This window comes from Hemitrygon akajei, chromosome 3 (genome assembly GCF_048418815.1).
Source record: "Hemitrygon akajei chromosome 3, sHemAka1.3, whole genome shotgun sequence".
In the NCBI taxonomy this organism is placed as follows: Eukaryota; Metazoa; Chordata; class Chondrichthyes; order Myliobatiformes; family Dasyatidae; genus Hemitrygon; species Hemitrygon akajei.
In genome coordinates, this window is record NC_133126.1 from 90,450,983 (window position 1) to 90,466,466 (window position 15,484).

At 42.3% G+C, this 15,484-nt stretch overlaps 1 protein-coding gene across 1 annotated transcript in view; it reads left to right on the forward strand.

The window, feature by feature from the left end:
- The window catches only part of tyro3 (TYRO3 protein tyrosine kinase), a 106,846-nt gene extending 95,796 nt beyond the window's left edge, over nt 1-11,050 (forward strand). Inside the window, exons 17-19 of the mRNA XM_073040324.1 lie at nt 3,453-3,612; nt 6,805-6,941; nt 10,436-11,050. Coding sequence (XP_072896425.1) covers nt 3,453-3,612; nt 6,805-6,941; nt 10,436-10,808 — 670 coding nt within the window. The 3' untranslated portion in view covers nt 10,809-11,050. The remainder of the gene's footprint in view (nt 1-3,452; nt 3,613-6,804; nt 6,942-10,435) is intronic.
- Nucleotides 11,051-15,484: the final 4,434 nt, after the last annotated feature.

Genomic DNA, 15,484 nt, shown 5'->3' on the forward strand with positions numbered 1-15,484 from the left:
GAAGTGTGCAAAAGACAACAAAATGCAAATACAAAAGGGAAAAATAATAATAGATAAATAAGCAATAAATATTGAGAACATGAGATGAAGAGTCCTTGAAAGTGAATCCATAGGTTGTAGGAACACTTCAGTGATAGGGCAAGTGAAGTTGAGTGAAGTTATCCCCCCTGTTCAGGAGCCTGATGGCTGGGGGGTAATAACTGCTCCTGAACCTGGTGATGTGAGTCCTGAGGCTTCTGTACCTTCTTCCTGATAGCAGAGCATGTCCTGGGTGGTGGAGATCCCTGATAATGGATTCTCCTTTCCTGCGACAGCACTTTCCCATATTATGACAGTTCGGGTAGCAGAAATTCAGGCTCCAGAGTTGCATATCACTGCCAAAAAAAGCTGAGATATGGAATGAAAATTTGCTCTTGTTGGATTTATGTGAAAGAATAAGCACAAAACAGTTCACATTACCGAAAATCATGCTTTCTAGGAATGCATTCCTTCTTTCATATGTTGGTACACTGCAGGAATTTTCCACAAACAATAGGACATCTTGCCAAACCACATGCAATATCTGAACTGTATTTGTGGGAGTTTGGCTCAACTTCATAGTGTCATACAACACGAAACAGGCTTTTGGCCCAACCACTTCATTCTGATCAAGATGTCCAACCCAAGCTAATCCCATTTGCCAGTATCTGCCCCACCGTCTCCTAAAAGTTGTTATTCTACCTGCTTCAGCCACTTCCTCTGGCAGCTCATTCCTCATTCATCTGTGTGGCAAAGCTGCCCGCATGATTTTATACAGGATAAGATTGCCTCTCAGTCTCCTACACTCTAAGGAATACAGTCCCTGCCTGTCCAACCTCCACCTAGAACACAGTCCCTCAAGTCCTGGCAACATTCTTGTAAATCTTCTCTGCACTCTTTCCGGTTAAATAACATCTTTCCTACAAAAAGATGGCCAAAGCTGAACATCATACTGCAAGTGCAGCTTCAGGTGTGTCCTGTACACTGCTCCACGACGACTCCTCTAATGGGATTCTCCTGTGTGGAGTGTGAGCTGCAGCAGAAACGGCACACACCAGTCATGAACGGAAGGGATAAGAGTATCTGACCAGTTGTTTCAGACCTTTGCCACACGCTTCACAGAGCGCTTGTGTTCAGGGACTACGATGCTTTTACTGTCTCTGGGGATAATATTGAAACCTCTTGGTAAGGTGACAGAATAGCTCCTTCAAGTGTTAATGGAGACAGACAGTGTCCTTTGGAAATTGCATTCCTCCAGGAGGATCACAACCTTGTCATCGGGTTTGGAGGCTTGCGTGCCTCAGTGATCCAGAGAACTATGTTGGCTGGAGTCAGGGCTTTGTGCTTTGACTCTTGGTAGGGTCACCCATGAAAAAAACAGGTCAAAGGGTAGAGGCCAGACTAAGAGTGGTCACCGGATCTCCAGGTTTTGGGATTTAGCTCAGTGCTAACAACCCTGACTGGTAAAACAAAATTGTTGTGGAAACAGCAACGAGGAATCCTTCTACATCTCAGTGTGACCGTATTCCTGAGTCTCCACCTGGGACTTGCATGACTGACAGTCGTGAAAACCAAGACGAAGCTACTGAGATGATGAAGGAAGTCCTGAACACCGCCAGAGATGGAGGATCATCATTGCTGCCCTAAATGCCAGCAGCATGACAGGCAGTGAGTGAGTAAGAAGAGAGCCCCTGTGGTGTATCTCTCACCTGCTGCCAAAGGGAGAGATCCGTCATCTCAACTTGAAGGAATTTTGGAGGAGTAGGAAGGGGAAATGCCGTGAGAAAGGGGGTAAATGAGAGAACAAGGCCGTGTATGTTGAGATGGGGATGAGATGAGGTTAGTGATAGGGCATTGGGACCAGGGGCAAGCAGGTAATTGTGATGTTTTCCTTCTGAACCAGACTGGTGAGAAGGATAAACTGGTAACTGCAACATGGCTGAATGGAAAAATAGTGAATGCATTTTTTCCCGTCCTGATGAAAGGTCTTGGCCCAAAACGTGGACTGTTTACTCTTTTCCATAGATGCTGCCTGGCCTGTTGTGTTCCTCCAGCATCTTCTGTGTGTTGAATGCAAAACAGAGTTAAGCTTAGAATTCTGTTATTAACATGAACTAGATATCCTGGAATGAATAAGAGGTAAATCATATTAGAATTAGTAATTATGAGTGAACCTAATTTAGTTAACAGCCTGACGATGTTTGAATATCTATGTAACATAAGTCAAAATGGGATTTGGGTTCAATGTTGTGTGTTAAAGGGGGAGACTCAAAACGGTGTTCAAGGTAATGCTCATCTCAACAGGATGCAGCGGAATTGTCCACAGATGCCGATAAGGCCACAGGTTTAGAAAGTAACTCAATACAATATAGAATCCATTTATTTCTCTGAAGAGCTCTCTGCCCCAATAGGACCACGGGTACTCTCAGGTTAAAGGGGAGAGTAAATGATGTGCTTGCTTAGCACAGGTCCTGCAGAACAGGGTGAGATAAATAGAACAGCAGATGCCAGAACGTGTACTAAGAACAACTAAAAGAGAAAAGAAGTTTGCCAGTTATCAAAGTCAACACAAAATACTAAGTCTCATAGTTGGAGAAAGAGAGTGATCAGATCAAAAGATCTAGGGGCAAATTTAGACCATTAGAATCCCATTCTCCTGCCTTCTCCTTACACCCCTTACCAGTCAAGAACTTATCTGCTCTAAATAAACCCATTGATTTGGCTTCTACGCCCCTTGAATTCCACAGATTCATCTCCCTTGGCTGAAGAAATCCCTCCTCATCCTCAGTTCTGTAGGGATGACCCTTTATTTTGAGGCTGTGCCCTCTGACTCTAGACTTTCCTACTAATGGCATTATCCTTCTCCATGTTCACTCTGACTAGGCCATTCAGCATCTGGTAGGGTTCAGTGAGATTCCCCCTTCATCCTTCTGAACTCCATTGAGTACAGGCCCTGCGCCATCAAACGTTACGCCCTTGTTGAGCTGTGGTCATTCTTGTGATCCTCTTCTGGACCTGCTCCATGGCCAGCACAATTATCCTTAGAGATGGGGCCAAAGCTGCTTACAATATTGCAAATGAGGTCTGACCAATGCCTGATTAGCAGTCAGCAAGATGTCCTTGCTTTTATAATCTATTCTCATTGCAAAAAAAGGACCCCTTGAAAATAAAACATAGGAAACAGCAGGCGCATTAAATGATTTACAATATCTTCTTCAGAAGTCAGCTGCTTTTTGACAGTGTTCCAAAGTGTCAGCCTAAGCATTTGCATTCGAGTCTTCAGACGGGGACTTAATGCCCAAAGTTACTGTTCTGCAAGCAGGGCTGAATTATATCTGATGACTAAATGGTAACTCTGTCTATGTGCGTTGTGAAACTAGAGCATAATAAAGCCAGCCAGGTAGTTACTGAGTATTTATTAATGTTTTCTTTAGGTTGGACGAAGACATGCGTGTATGTGTGGCCGACTTTGGCTTATCTCGGAAGCTGTACAGTGGAGATTACTATAGACAAGGGAGCATGAGCAAGCTGCCTGTCAAATGGATTGCACTGGAGAGTTTGGCAGATAATGTTTACACAGTTTACAGTGACGTGGTAATGTACAGAGTCTGTGTGTATATATATTGACCACACCTGTCACATTGCTCAAGTATAGTCTGACACCTCATCCTCAGCTGTGTCCTTTAAGGGCATAAACAGGAGGAGGCTTTGACCATATGCCCTCCTCTGCAGGCCTACATGATTGTGGCTGATCTGACCTCAGCCTCAGCTTTCTTTTTGGATCAAAAAATCTCTGTTTTCGCCTGTGAACACTTAGTGACCTGTTGCCTGATTTTGAAATGTTTCAAGGCTGTTTCTCAAATTGTGAAACCAAGTAAGAAAAGGGGATCTGTAAGGCCACTCTCGTCCCTCTTGCAGTAGGGCGAGGGAATAGGCACGGTTAAGCTGCTGAGCCAAATGGGCAGAGAAAACTTTCATTTGTGCCTCTTACTCATGCCCCAAAGGAACTGCCAGCCTGTGAGATGCAGATAGCAGCCAACATCCCACAAACAGTAGCGTGACACAAACAGATTACAGTGTAGAAATTTATCCTCTTCTTATGCTAAAAGTGCAATGCAGAGGTGGGCACATTGCAATCCTCCTCCAATGGTTACAATGACTAGCTAAGTATCTCATCTAACAAGCTGTCCTTTAAAAAAAATCACATATCCAGAAGTAAACTACTCTCAGTAAAAATGAAGAGAAAATGGCTGAAAACTGCATTTAGTTCTCAAGGCCTCTTAGACTAATTCAAAATCGAGTTTATTGTCATCTGCACAAGTAATTTTCTACACTGGTGCGATGAAAAACTTATTTGCAGCAGCGTCACAGGCACAGAGAAGAGAAAGTCTGCAGAAACTGGTAATCCGAGCAACACACACAAATTGCTGGAGGAACTCAGCAGGCCAGGCAGCATCTAGGAAAAGAGTACAGTCGACGTTTCAGGCCGAAGTCCAGCGGAAGGGTCTCAGCCTGAAATGTTGACTGTACTCTTTTCCTAGATGCAGCCTGGCCTGCTGAGTTCCGCCAGCATTTTGTGTGCGTCACAGGCACAGAGCGTCAGATAAGCAGCGTTCACAAAGAAAAAAATAAACACAAGGTATACAGAATTATATAGGAAAGAGCACAATTAGAACAAAAAAAGAGTAAGTCTATTGTAGTGCAAAGTGATGAGTGGTCAAAGTGTCCTATACTGAGGTAATGGTTAGGGCTGCGCAGGTTGATTCAAGAATGGAGAGGTTAAAGAGAAGCAGCTTTTCTTGAACTTGGTAGTGTGGGACTTCAGACAGCTGGACGTCCTGTCCAATGGAAGCTGTGAGAAAATGTCATGGCATGGGTGATGGGGATCCTTCATGATGGCTGTTGCCTTCTTGAAATGATGTCTCATGTAGATAGTACACGTGGTGGGGAGCGATGTGCCTCAACGTATTGGACTGAGTTCAGTACTCTCTGCAGCTTCCTACGTTCCTGTGAATTTCAATTGCCGAATCAGACCATGACACAACCAGTCAGGATGCTTTCAACAGTACACCTGTAGAAGTTGGTTGGCATGTTCAGTGACATTCCGAACCTCCTTAACTCTCTAAGAGAGTAAGGACACTGGCGTGCCTTCCTTGGGATTGCATCTAAGGTGCTTGGCACAGGACAGCACATGCATTTGAGGTATGAAAAATTATGAGGGGTAAATGCAAGCAAGCTTGGATGAGACTAGAACTAGGGGTTATAGGTTAAGGGTGAAAGTTGAAATATTTAAGGGGAATCTGAGGGGGAACTTCCTCAGTAGGAAGGTGGTGAGAGTGTGGAACGAGCTGTGAAGTGGTGGATGTGGGTTTAATTGTAGCATTTAAATGAAGTTTGGATAAGTACATGGGTTGGAGGGGTATGGGGGGCTGAGCTCCAGGTACAGCTGTAGGTTGATAGGACAAAGCAGAATGACAGTTCATCGTGGAGCAGGTGGGCAGGAGGGCCTGTTTCTGTGCTGTAGTGCTCTCTGATTCTATGACTGTGTTAATAACCGGGAATTTAAAGCTGCTGAACCTCTCCATCACTGGTCCACCCACGATGACTGGCATATGTTTGGCCTCCTTCCCTTTCTTGAAATCGACAAACTATCCTTACTGACGAACTTACGAGAGGTTGTTATTGCGGTACCACTCAGCCAGGTGTCCATTCTCACTCCGGTACCGATTCCCCGCTGAGCCAGTGCATTTTCACCAGATCTCTGAATATGTTCAGGTGGCTCTATCGTTGTGGAAAAGCCTCATCACCATATTCAGCAATTAAGTATGGATGATGAGTGGTCTGATTGGTGAAGGCCTCATGCTGGGAATTGTTTATCTTGCTGTCAGTGATCTTGCGGTTAAGAGATCAGGGGCTGAAACACTCCTGTCTTCACAACCTTGTAATAATGTTAACTATTCACTGGATAAGTGAGAAGAAGTGCTGAAGAAGCGGGCTTGCCAGCTCCAAAGAGCATCCCAGGTGTTATAACTTGACAAAGGTGTAAGTCACCAAGCTCCCTGCTTTAAATGCCTTAAATGCTTTAAATGCAGTTGGAGACAGTTAAAACCAGAACACATAACACCCTTCTCACTGCATCACGATTTAAAATAAAAATAGAAAGTGTTGGATAAACTTGGGAGGTCAGGTGACATCTGTAGAGAGAAAAGCAGTGAACATTTCAGGTCTGGGAGCACCTGTTAGAACAGATGAAAGATTTGCAGTTATGTTTTAATTTCAGGTCCTGACTTTAAACTGATATGAATGCCCTTCCTGCTGTTGAGCCTTCTCCGGATCTCAGTCCTGCTCGCTCGCACTGGCCCCTGCATCCCATTCGCTCCTCGTGCCACTACATTCACCTGAGCCTCTGGGCTGCCAGTCTCCCTGGACGGCTGGACGGGCCTGAGTGATTATTTATTCAGATGATCTGTGGGACCACCCCTTCTCTGACCCAGTGAGATTTCTGACACATCACTGGCCTGCCCTCTCTGCCTTCCCATTGGTAAAATAAAACAGTCAACATTTCAGCTTGAGAACCTTCCTTGGTCCAGATGAAGGGTCTCAACCTGAAATATCGACTGTCCACTTCCCTCTACCTGACCTGCTGAGTTCCTACAGCATTTTGTGTGTTGCTCCAGATTCCAGCATCTGCAGTCTCTCGCGTCTTCTCAGGGGAATGTTTGAAGCTGGTGTGGTTTGAGCATGTGCCTTCTGTAGTTAACTGTCTGTTCTTTATTTTTATTGCAGTGGTCATTCGGGGTGACCATGTGGGAAATAGCATCAAGAGGTCAAACTCCCTACCCAGGGGTTGAGAATGCTGAGCTCTATGACTACCTCATATCTGGGCAGAGATTGAAGCAACCCCCAAACTGCACCGATAAGTTGTAAGTACACTTCTTGGCAGAAACCTATATGCACTGCCAGCTCACATCATTTGCTGACCTACCCAAGCTCCCGATCAAACAACTCCTTTATTTAATATGGTGATGGCGGCTTGCTCCTTCCTCAACCTTGTAACCGCCTGAGAGCTCCCCCAATACACCATGAGACCATAAGATACAGTAGCTGAATTAGGCCATTTGGCCCATCGAATCAACTTTATTTTGCTGAAACACATTTTTATCCAACCCCATTCTCCTACCTTTAGCTTTCTTCAAAATCAAGAACTATCAATATCTGCCTCAAATACACCCAATAGCTTGGCCTCCTCAGCCCTCTGTAATAAATTCCACAGATTCACCTCTCTCTGGCTAGAGAAATTCCTCCTCATTTCAGTTTTAAAGGGATTTCCCTTTATTCCGAGGCTGTGCCCTCAGATCCTCATTCTCTCCATGATCACTCTATACAAGTCTTTCAGCTTTTGGTAGGTCTCACTATTCTCCCTTTAATTTCATTACACTTCCATTGACGACCAGGACCCTAAGCTTCAAATTTTCCTCCTAAACCTCTTGGCCTCATTTTCTTTCCAAATGCTCCTTTAACCTTACCTTCTTAGCTCTCACCTACCTGGTCACATGGCATAACATGATGTCATGATGTAATTGTACTGAGAAACCCCTTGGGATATTTCACTATTTTAAAAGCTTTGTGAATGTGGAGATGTAAGCAGTTGTTGGGTTAGAGATGTCAGCAGTGCTATGAAGAAAGTTTGGGGTTGGATTTACTTATCATTATTACTACTACTACTACTATTATCCAATAATAGAATCAACAAGAATTTATTCTGTAAAGTGGGGCAGTATAATTGATGGACCTCCCATAAATAGGCCAAGTCTTTCCATGTGACACCAAACTATGACAGAATGTTAGAACGGGTCATTTTTGCAGGAAACCAGTTAATGTTGTGAAGTCAACCTGAGCACATTAAAAATAGGAAACAATGACGATAGCTCTAAAAGGAGAAAATATGAGGATATGAAGGATTGATTTCTTTGTTGTATTGTTCCATGACTATAATCAAATGGCTTCCTACTATGGCCCGATTTTAAATAAAAACAGGAATTTCAGTGGGCCAGACAGCATCTGTGGAAAGAGAAATGGTTAATGCTTTGGGTCTGCAACATTTAGGGAACCGGGAAAGAGGAAAACAAGCTTGCTTTCAAGTGCGGAGAAGATGGGGGAGGGATGGTGATAGTTAATTGATTTAATATTGTCACATACAGCAATGTACAGTGCAAAGCAGACAGATCATTCCCAACACAAGTACATCAAGGTAGTGTGTTCGTTCGTTATCTGCCTTATTGTACAATATGGGTGGTCAGGGTCTTTCCACGACCATGATTGTTCTTGGCAAGTTTTTCTTCAGAAGTGGTTTGCCATTGACTTCTTCTGGGCAGTGTCTTTACCAGACAGGTAACCCCAACCATTGTCAATACTCTTCAGAGCTTGTCTGCCAGGCGTCAGTGGCCGCATAACCAGGACTTGTGATATGCACCAGCTGCTCCCATGGCTTCATGTGACCCCGATCGGGGTGGGGTGTGGGGGGAGGTGGCTAAGTAGGTGCTACACCTTGCCCAAGGGTGACCTGCAGGTTAGTGGAGGAAAGGAGAGCCTTACACCTCCTTTGGTAGAGCAAAGGAGGTAGAGCTCACAAGATAGAGCTCCTTGTGGAGGTAGTTGTTTCCTATGGTGAGAATACAGAGCAAGTGAAACTTAGAATTAATGCCAAATATTTCAAAGATGATCTTTGGAGTAATTGCTCATAGAAAAGTTTGCAAAAATCCAGAATACTCTCCTCAATGTTTAAGGTTGGGATTCTACAAAAACTTTCAAAATTAAGCTTTTTTATTGGCTAAAGGATATTGAACCATTAAAGGAGGTGCAGGTTAGACTTGATCTGATGGAATGACAAAGGAGCACGGAAAGACACTGACTGGTACATAGTTTGCTGAAAAACTGGTAGACAAGGTGGTGAAGGAGGCATCTGGCACACTGGTGTTCAACAGTCAAGGTACCAACTATAGGAACTGGAACATATGTTGCAGTTGTACAAAGCATTTGTGAGAACACACAGTGTATAGTTAATAGTTTTAGTCACACTGTTGTAGGAAAGACATCGTTAGACTGGAGAGAGTGCAGAGAAGATTTACGAGGATCCTGCTAGGACTCCAAGGCCAGAGTTACAAGGAGTGATTGGGCAGGCTGGACACAGCAGGGAACGGGATTAAAATCTGAAGGGCTTGGGTTTAAGGTAAGAGGGGAAGGAATTGAAAGGAACCTGAGGGGCAACTTCATTCAGAGGGTAGAGGGTACAAGGAATGAACTGTCAGAGAAAGTGGTTGAGGCTGGTACCATAACAACAGGTAAAAGATATTTAGATAAATAAATAGGTAGGAGTGTTACGAACCCCGTAACTGGGTATCTTACCAGCAAAGATAGGAGTATCTGTTGAAGTCTGATGATACTATTTTTAACAGTATTTATAAGTAAAAATACACAAAAATAATATCAATGCAAATATACAGATAACATACGACATTAATACTAAACCTAAAAGTGCGGGTATAATAATAATCAATAAGAAATGAGCTCTATCGTTGTCTAGGGGATAATGAATTGTCCGATGGAAATATAAAGTTCAGTTCAGTTCATGCAGGCTGCGGTAGTTGTTGATCACTGTGTTGCAATTGTTGGAGAGAGAGAGTGAGAGTAACTTGCCAACTTTCCTTTTATGATCTTGATCCGTCAATGCGTTGTTGTTGTGGCCATTCACGTATGACCCCTCCGTCCTTTAGCTAGACTGTTCCGTGGAGGACTCATCACCCAGGCAAGGGCGGACACACACACAACCCCCCACCGGTCTCGTAGCGTCTCTCCTGGTGCGTCTGAGGAGTGTTTCCCCAGACCCTACTTTTATCCTCACTCACGGGGACTCAGGTGTCAATCAGGTTGGGATGATGCAATCCCTCAACCAGACCACTCTGGTTGCCCCCTGAGGGGTTTCAATGAATAGAACAGTACTCAATACACAATTCCTTCTCCAAGAGACAATAGCAGTAATCAGTGGTTCTGTTCCGCTTTTGTTAGGAGGAGACATTCCACTTTGTGTATCCCTGCGTTGAATCTCTCTCATTACTGACATGAGCTGTTTATCTCTCTCATTTCCTGGGTATCAGACCCGAAATAGTAGCGATTTTGCGATTCTCAAAAAGGGGGGGGGGGTGGGGCGACTTTGCACCCTTCTGCCCATCAGAGTTGCTCCTCATTCGTAACAGGAGGGATTAAGAGGAAAATAGGACTCATTTGGAGGGCACCATGGGCCACAGGGCCTGTTTCCATGCTGAATGGGTATTCTCAAGTAACCTTGGAGATGTTTCATGGGGTCGGGAAAGGAGGCATCTCCAACTAATGAGGACCTTTTGCCTTTCTGTTGAGACAGGTATGACCTGATGTGCAGCTGCTGGCATGCTGAACCCAAGCACAGGCCTACGTTTGAGTCTTTGAAAGGGGCACTGGAAAACATCTTCCAGGGCCTTTCTCCAGTCGCAGAGCCGCACCAGCATTTCTACATGAACCTACAGAGTGGGGCAGGCGCTTCCGAGTGCAATCCTGATCGCAGTACGGCCTGCTGGCAAGTGGACCAACCAAGTCTGGACAATATGGAAGCCCCAGCTATTTCAGACACTGCCGACTACCGTTATGTGACAGCTCCAATGAGTTTGGTGGAAGACACAGAGGACAACACAGCAAGTGAGGCAGAGGACTATTTACAGGACGGACAAGTGGAAGGGGAAGTCATTATCCGTCTTTGACAGCTGGAAATCTGGGCCTAATTAATGAGCAGTGGGATAATAAAATAAACTGAGACCAAACCCATCAGCTGTGCCTTGATACGACACACGGACTGAACTCCTGGAGCAATGATTCAAATCTAAAATGACTTTCATGATTCCATTGTCAATTGAAATGATCAGTTTATTGAACATGGAATATTACTTACTGCATAGTTTTCATTGCACAGTTTTTTTTAATTTGAATTAAAAGTGTTTTTTTAAAAAAATGTCTGTTCTCTTTGGGTGGTTGATTGAAGCTGTAATGATTTTAGCTGTTGAGTTAAACCCTCATATAATTGGGTATCTAAATGATGGCCTTGTATCTATTCTCTCTCTCTCTGCTGCCCACTATGCCATTGGTGTTTAGGGCAGCAATGAATGTCTTCCATCTTTGGCAGTGTTCAGGGCTTCTTTCATGTCAGCAGCTCAGTTTTCACAACTGTCAGTCATGCAGAGACTCAGGAATATCCTCACACTCAGATGTTGAAGGATTCTTCATTGCTGTTTCTGCAATAGTTTTGTTTGACCAATCAGGGTTGTTAGTCCTGAGTTGGAATGGTGGTCTCTACCCTTTGACCTGTTTGGCATGGGTGACTCTACCAAGAGCCAAAACACAAAGCTCTGACTCCAGCCAACATTGAGGCAGGCAAGCCTCCAAACCCTACGACAGGGTTGTGGTCCTCTTGGAGGGGCTTTGTATCTGCCTCACTCATTACACCAGTATGGCAGCCAAGGGATCCAGAGTGGGGGACCAAACTGTGAGCCAGGTGTATGGCCAGAGTCATGTTTTAGTTGGATAAAGCTTCAGCTCGACTACACTTGCAGTATTGTGTGCAGTTCAGGTCACCCTGTTATAGGAAGGATGTGGAGGCTTTGGAGAGGCTACAGAACAGGTTCACTTGGATATTGCATGGATTAAAAGGTATGAGCTATACCAAAGAGGTCAGGCAGACTTGCTTGGATTATTTTCTCTGGAGTATCAGGAGAACCGATATAAGTTTATTAAACAATGAGAGGCGGAGACAGGGTAGAAAGAGTCTTTTCTTCCCCCCGGAGAAGAAATATCAAATACCAGCGAGCAGAACTTTAAGGGCAGGGCTTTTCAACCTGGGGTCTGCGGACCCCTTTCTTTTTTTCTTTTTTTAAATTAGTTTTAATACATTTTCTACATCGCTACAGATAAAAAAAACCCAGATCGAAATGAAGAACATTAATACAGTGCAAAAATAAACATACAATAATAATATAATACAAAAGAAGATAATTGAGAAAGCACCCAAATTGAAGATATGTAAAATTAGTATCCTCCCCAAGCCCTGCAACAAAAAAGAACTCCAGACCAACCACAACACAATCTAGAGAGTATACATCAGGACATTCAAACCCCCAAAACTGTAAATACACTTAGCAACAGAAGATATTAATGACTACTACCAACAAAAAAGGAGCTGAAAGCAAGGGACCGAAAAAAACCTTAGTTAAGAGGAAGGTTATGAAAATACTCAATAAAGGTCCCCAGACCTTATGGAACTTCGTATCCGAATTAAGAACTGAATAATGAATTTTTTCAAGGTCTAAGCAGGACATAATATCATTAAGCCATTGAGCATGCATGGGCGGGGCAACATCCCTCCATCTAAGGAGGATTAAACATCTAGCCAGGAGAGAAGCAAAAGATAATATTCGACACTTAGTCGAACTCAGACGTAAATCTGTCTCACCCAAAAAACCAAACAAAGCAATTAAAGGGTTAGGTTCTAGGTGGTGATTCAGAATACAAGATAAAGTTATGAAGACATCTTTCCAAAATTTCTCCAAGCTAGGACAAAACCAGTACATATGAATGAGAGAGGCCTCGCCCCTTTTGCATTTATCACAGAGAGGACTAATGTTAGGGTAAAATCAAGATAGTTTAGATTTAGACATATGGGCTCTATGAACAATCTTAAACTGTAAAAGGCAATGGCGAGCACAAAGAGAGGTTGAATTAACCGCTTTGAGAATCGAATCCCAAGTCTCATCAGCTAAGGAGATATTTAAATCATGCTCCCAAGCCAATCTAATTTTATCCACAGGGGCCCGCCGTAAGGATGCTAATTTATCACGAATAAATGATATTAAACCTTTACCTAGTGGATTAATAGAGAGAAATAAATCCATAACATTTTTCTCAGGCATTTCAGGGAAGTTAGGAATTAAAGGATTAATAAAGTGACTAATTTGGAGATATCTAAAGAAATGAGCATTGGGCAGATTGAACTTGGCAGAGAGCTGTTTAAAAGATGCGAAGCGATTATCAATAAAAAGATCTTCAAAATGTCTAATGCCCTTCCTGTACCAATCATGGAATGCTGAATCATACGTTGTAGGTAAAAAAAGGTGATTATGTAAGATAGGGCTAGAAAAGGAAAAACCATGGAAACCATAAAACTTCCTAAACTGAGCCCATATACACAAAGTGTGTCTAACAAGAGGATTAACAATTAATCTGGACAAACTACTAGGGAGTACAGAGCCAAGAAGTGCAGAGATAGATAAATCTTTAGTGGAACTCAACTCCATTGCCACCCAATTAGGGCACTTGAGTTGGCCATGGAAAAAAGACCAAAAGGTAGCACAACGTATATTGGCTGCCCAATAATATAAATGAAAGTTAGGTAAAGCCATGCCACCCTCTTTTTTAGATTTTTGGAGATAAACTTTATTAATTCTAGAGCGCTTATTCTTCCACAGATATGACAAAATAATAGTCTAAGGAATCAAAAAAAGATTTAGGAATGAAAATTGAGATTGATTGAAATAAATATAAAAATTTAGGGAGAACATACATTTTAACAACATTGATACGACCTACCAAAGACATAGATAGAGGTGACCATTGTAACAGACTCTGCTTTATAGTATATGAAAGATTGGCAAAATTTTCACGAAAGAGATCTTTAAACTTCCTTGTGACTGTAATCCCAAGGTAAGTAAATTGATTATGAACTACTTTAAAAGGGAGATCACGAAATGTTAATTCTTGTGCTTCTTTATTAATTGGGAAAAGTTCGCTCTTATGTAAATTAAGTTTATAGACAGAGAACTGGCTAAACTGATCAAGAAGTGAAAACATTGGAGGTAAGGATGTAGACGGATTTGAATGAAAAAGTAATAAGTCATCAGCATAAAGAGAAACTCTATGCTCAACACCCCCTCTCCAAATCCCGGTCAATTCAGGACAATTTCGAAATGCTATCGCCAAGGGTTCTATAGCCAAATCAAAGAGAAAGGGACTTAAAGGGCATCCCTGGCGGGTGCCACGTTTGAGGTTAAATAACTGGGATTTCTGAAAATTGGTCAAAACAGAGGCAGTAGGACACAAATACAGCAATTTGATCCAAGAGATAAAACTTTAAAAATTAACATCATCAAAATTGGGAGCATACAGGTTTGCTAGTACAACTTTAGTATTGTATAATTTACCAGAAACAATAATAAAACGGCCATTTGTATCAGATATCTTATTATGGAGTTCAAAAGGAATATTTGAATTAATAAGGATGGAGACCCCCCTAGCTTTGGCAGCAAAGGATGAATGAAAATGCTGACCCGCCCACTTTGACAGAAGCCGAGAATTATCAAAACTACGAATATGAGTTTCTTGAAGGAAAGCAATGTCAGCTTTGAGTTGTTTAATATGCGAGAAGACCTTCCTTCTTTTAACAGGATGATTCAATCCCTTTACATTCCAGCTCACAAATTTAAATGAATTAACCATTATCAATTGTTAGTGCATAGAAGGTAGCAGGCATATAAAAAATCAAGCAGTACAATAACAGTCTGGGAGCAAAAATGTAAACATAGATCCGTAGAATCAAAACAGAGACATGTCCTGAATAACAAAGGAAAACAAAAGAAACAGTGAGTAGTGTTGGAACTGGAGAACCCACCCCCCCCTCGCAACCCAAAATTAGACTGCTACCTAAAAAAGCAGCTAGCTCTACCAAAAAAATTAACCCAAGTATGACTTCCAGTTCTGTGTCGTTAACAAAAGTTCCATATAAATAATATAGCAAATAATAACTAATTTATGCACTAGAAAACAGAATTATAAATAGGAACAACTTCAACAGAAGTATAAAACTTAATACAAAGAAAATCAGAAGAAAACTAAAACTAACCTACCTGCGAAAAATTATAAAAGATTAAAAGAAAAGAAAAAAAAGGAGGGAGAAAAGGGGGAAATTATAAAATTCAAAGAGAGTCCTTATCAACCATTTACAGGAAAAAAAGCAAAACTTAAACTATGAATCAACCAACAGGGAGACCTTCAATAAAAACTCCAAACCTCCAAAACAAGTTAAAGACAATTGTAGTTCTCTATAGATAAGGTTATACAAAAATAAAATAGATTACACAGGTAAAATCTAAAAGTTCGCAGGGAAACATTAAACTTAAATTATCTATTTAGAAAAAACGCACCAAGTCCAGGGAGAGATTGACTACAGCCCTTAGAGTTTCAATAGATAATAACTGAATTATTCAAGTAAAGTCTGAGTTCGGAAAAGATAGTTTTACTTCGAGAAGTACTTATCAACCATTTTAGAAGGTCAGGCCAGTTCCGAAGAAGACGAGGTGGCTGGAAGACTTCCAACAAACGCCTCAGCCTCCTA